This window comes from Leopardus geoffroyi, chromosome A2 (genome assembly GCF_018350155.1).
Source record: "Leopardus geoffroyi isolate Oge1 chromosome A2, O.geoffroyi_Oge1_pat1.0, whole genome shotgun sequence".
Classification (NCBI taxonomy): Eukaryota; Metazoa; Chordata; class Mammalia; order Carnivora; family Felidae; genus Leopardus; species Leopardus geoffroyi.
Window position 1 is genome coordinate 122,957,893 of NC_059331.1, and position 4,467 is coordinate 122,962,359.

The following is a 4,467-nucleotide window of genomic DNA, read 5'->3' on the forward strand; positions in this document are numbered from 1 at the left end:
ACGAAGCCAGCTCCAGCCCCCCCACGCGCCGCCCTCCGGGAGCCGTCGGGCCTGCGCCGGCTCAGGCAGTATCTGCGGGGCGCACGAGTGGGCAGCGCCGGCCGGCGGTGAGCGCGGACCTCTTGCCAAGGCCCACCCAGACCCGCTCAGTCCCGCCACAGCGGGACACATTTCTGCCACCCTCGCAGACCTTCGCAGCTGTCCCCCTCCTCCCCCTGGGGGGGCAAACCGGCGCAAGAGGGCATCTGGAAGGAGGTCACTGCCACCTTCCTTGGCTTTTATCCTAGGAGGGACTCAGTTCTGCCTAAGAGGCTGAGCTCCCCAGGCGCTATTCAAGTGGGTTTTTGGTGGCCTTTTGTCAGGAAACTTTTAATCACACAGAATTTAGCCTCTAATCGGCCAGACTTATTTAAACCGCGCAGAGTAAAACCTTCCATTTTTAACATCCACTCTTGGTGTTTGCTGGAAATTTGCCACCGAATTTCGGCTGGAGCTGAAGGTTACCAGGATTTATCATTGTTTCCCCAGGATGTTTAACCCTCGTGCGCTCCTCTTCTTTCATTTAAGATACTCAAAAAAAAAAAAAAAAAAAAAAAAAAAAAAAAAATTCTTGTAAGCGCTTTGGCCATTTTGTTTAAGAAATTTGTTTTATCTCGTACGGTTTTGAAATAAAGAAATGTTTCTGCAATGGGGAGGAGGGAGTGTCAGAGACAGAAAGCAGCTGTGTACCAGGAAGTAATAAGTATCATGCAAAAATATCACAGCTAATGGATGTCCTTTAGGAGTGTAAATATCTATGTTTAATTGCTTTAAAAACGTGGGGTGGAAAAACACAATTATACATTGTGATAACAAACCTGTACAGATAATTTTTGAACAATACAAAACAAGAGCTGAAAAATTTTTCTTTACGATTGAAATAATTGTTCCCAAATCATGACACCGTCCACCCAAATATCATGTTGCCCCCTCTGCAGAACTTGAAGAGGAATAGTTACCAATTGAATGCATTTAGATTCATCCTTAATAAAAAGAAAATTGCATAGCTTTTTATATTGTTGCACATCCTCAAATGCATCTTCCAATATCAATGTCACCTTAGTGTTATTCTCAATATTTTAAATTTTCAATTTTCAGAGATACATAATATATAATTGCTAGTAATTATAAACACATCATTTTATTCATCTGATTTTAATAACATGCATTTTTATAATTACTGTACAACTGAAATAGACATTGAGTTATGCTGTGTGCGTGTCTTTATTCAACAGTATATTTTTAGACACCTTGTTCAAACAAATTAAGTGAATTTAAAAGAAAATAAAACATGAAAAAAAATCCTTCCAGTAGAAACAGAATCACAGTGCTTCACAGACAAAAGGAAAGGAAAAGAAGTTCTCATACGAAAAGAGATTTATTATTACATAGAAAATTCTCACAATAGTTGAAACACACTTCAGAAACTAGTAAACACCTTAGATAGAGTTGTGCCAATTATTCAGCCCACAAGCATCTGCTTTGTCTTAATTAGACGGGGGAGGTGAATGACCACTGTTTATTTTCATTTTCCTCATTAATTATGAAAAACTGCATTTAATTCATCTTGCATGGTGAGAGATTGGCTGCGCAGATGTAAGTCGTAAGGGAAGTGGCTGTCGGTGGGCAACCTGAACATGGCACCCTGCCCAAGGGGACCCCTGGGTGGCACTGCACAGTAATGCATGCCGTAATTGTAATTTTTGCCATAGTCCAAGGTTTCTTCTTGCTTCAGGGAAAATATCCCATTATAGTTAATTGGGGGAGGACTTAAGGGACCTTCAAACTGAGGGCTGGCACACTCAGGGGAAGTGCTTTCATAGAAGGATTCATACGCACTGCAATAATTGTAGGGTTTCATGGACTTGGAATTATCAAGAGTTCCATGCCCTGGGGGAGTGGTGAGCTCAGGGCTGTGGTAGGGCGGGTAGAAGGTAGAGTAGGGTGACCTTGTGTGGTGCGCAGCCTCCCCACCCTGACCCATCAGGAAACTCCTGGCGTTGAGCTGCAGGCAGCCTGCCACCAAGTTTGTAGTCGGCTGGGAAAGACCTTTGCATAAGTTTTGGACAAACGTGAGCAGATCAGGTCTCTTGCCGATTCTCAGGATTTCAGAAAGTGCCCAGATGTAGTTTTTGGCCAGTCGTAAAGTTTCTATTTTGGACAGTTTTTGGGTTTTGGAGTAACAGGGGACCACTTTTCTTAAATTGTCCAGAGCGTCGTTGAGGCCATGCATCCTGTTTCTCTCCCGCGCATTAGCTTCCTGTCTCCTGAACTTGACCCTCTCCAGTCGGAGCTTGGTCGTCTTTTTTTTCCTAAGACCCCTCCTTCTGGGCAAGCCATTTTCATCTTCCTCTTCCCTGTCTTCCTCCTCTTCTTCCTTCTCGGTTTCTTCTCCAGGGGCCCTTTTGATGCTCTTTCCTCGAAGGACAATCTGTTTGGAAAAGCTTTCTGGTTTCTTAATTTGCTTCTGGTCCTCACATTCTCTAGAAAACTTTCTGCACATCTGGGATTCTGGCATTACAACAGACTCATCAAACGGTAGTGTTAACATGGTTCTCTAATCTTAAATTACCTGAAAAAATGCCAGCACAATATTTAAAGTGTTTTCATTTTTAAAGTTTATACACTTAAAGCATATTTAATGACTTAATCATAAGAATACAAAAAATGAAAAACGTGAAAAAGTCTGATTCGGGGACCAATTTTTTACATTAACTATAATTTTTGAGTTTGTGCAGACTCGTAATTATAAAAACTACATGGACACATGCGAGAGGATCAATTTATACAGGCAAATTATCAAAAGAAAACAAAACAAGAAGCATTTATTACATTGCCACCACCATCTCCATTTTCCTTTGATTTTGAACTATTTTTAATGCACAAAAAGGACCTTTGAATTCCAGCAAATGCAAAACATGATATAGCAATGCAGAATTTCATTAATTCCAATTCCCCTGAGTACAAAATGCAAAGAGACACCAGTTTTTAAAATGAAAAAGTATTACCTCTCCGTTAGCTGACAAATTTGTGAGGTGTTTCTTTCTTTTTTTCGAAAAAGAAATAAGCCTTAACTTTATTTGCTGTATTATGTAACTGCAAATTTAGATAAGTGGCTGTTGACATTTACGAATTTAAAGAAAAGATTAATCAGAGCCAATTTTTAAACTGATTTCTTTCTGATCAGTGAAGAAATATATGTAAAAGAGCACTGTTTTCCCAGCCTTCACAAAAAAGACGGGGGGGGGGGGTGCGTGGGGGGTCAGGCTAATTTGGAATAAACTCCATAAATACATTTTAAAAGACAAGAATCACTGGCATTTTTTTTAAATCAAAGAAAATGTTAAAACTGCTTTTACATTTAAATTTTTTCCAAATGTAATCGTCTGTTTACTGCTGTTCAAATCACCCTGGACAAAAAACCACTCTCGTAGTGTTTTTGTTCTGCGAGCCACAGAAGTCTCCCTCTAGCTAATATCTGACAGGAACGGTCCAAGGATTCTGACTGCAATTGTGCACGTGTGTACAGAATCCCGAATGAAAGGGGAAAATAATTTGTGTTTCAAATACAATTTTGGCTTTCGTTTGGTGAAGTAGCAAGTATTTTCATCTAAAGTCTTCAAACAAATAGGCACGTTAAAACAGACTTTCGAATGTAACAATCTCCAGCCCCCTCAACACACATACACACACACACACACACACACACACACACACACACACACACACACAAACTCTTAGCAATGTCCACATACTTGCAGTGTTACATAATAGCAGTGAAAGTATGTGACAGTTACATCATAAGAATGAAATATGATAAGAAGTTATAGATGGCAAAGAGCATGTAAATACTATAAGACAGTGACACTGTATCTTTAAATACTTGCATGCAAAGCCAGCATCAATTGAAGTATATCTTTATTTATATTACCTTAGGTTTTAACTTCATTCAATAATCGGTTTTCATTTTGTATCTTCCAAATCTTTTCAGGCTGAGTGTCGCATCGTCTCCTGGAGTCTCTAGATCTGTGTATATCTGCACTATCTCATTGATCTCTAAAAAGTGACATTGATGCCAACTGCCAGAGCTGGTACCCATGCCATCTGCTAGTGACGTCACAGGGCAGAGAGAACCATGTGATCCTCTCTCTTGGGACCTTCATTCTGCACTGATCATCTGGCATCCCTGTAAGTGGGTACCAGCATTCATGCATCAACACAGAAGGTTAGACTGATAGGGAAAAAATCTGCACCAGCATTTCACATACAGTAGGTGCGTTTCTCTCCTAGAGCTGCTTCAGCTTCACTGGCAGTCTGTAGAAATAGCTGTGTTAGTGTTCAGTTTCGCCCTGCCAACGGTGCAACTATTAGGTAGTCGTTAATATTCCATTCATTTACAAGGTGGGCTTTTGTGTGAGCGAGAGGTTT

At 40.5% G+C, this 4,467-nt stretch overlaps 1 protein-coding gene across 2 annotated transcripts; it reads right to left on the reverse strand.

Moving 5' to 3' along the window:
* Positions 1–777: 777 nt before the first annotated feature.
* NEUROD6 (neuronal differentiation 6) lies at positions 778–4,196 on the reverse strand. Of its 2 annotated transcripts, none has more exons than XM_045495237.1 (2): positions 3,971–4,196; positions 778–2,470 (listed from the first exon to the last, which is right to left on the reverse strand). In XM_045495237.1, the coding sequence occupies exons 1-2, from the start codon at positions 3,986–3,988 to the stop codon at positions 1,577–1,579; spliced, it is 912 nt and encodes a 303-aa protein (XP_045351193.1). In that variant the 5' UTR covers positions 3,989–4,196; the 3' UTR covers positions 778–1,576. The 2 variants fall into 2 exon arrangements, with proteins under 2 accessions (XP_045351193.1, XP_045351192.1); XM_045495236.1 differs by having other exon boundaries at positions 778–2,611; positions 3,971–4,194.
* Positions 4,197–4,467: the final 271 nt, after the last annotated feature.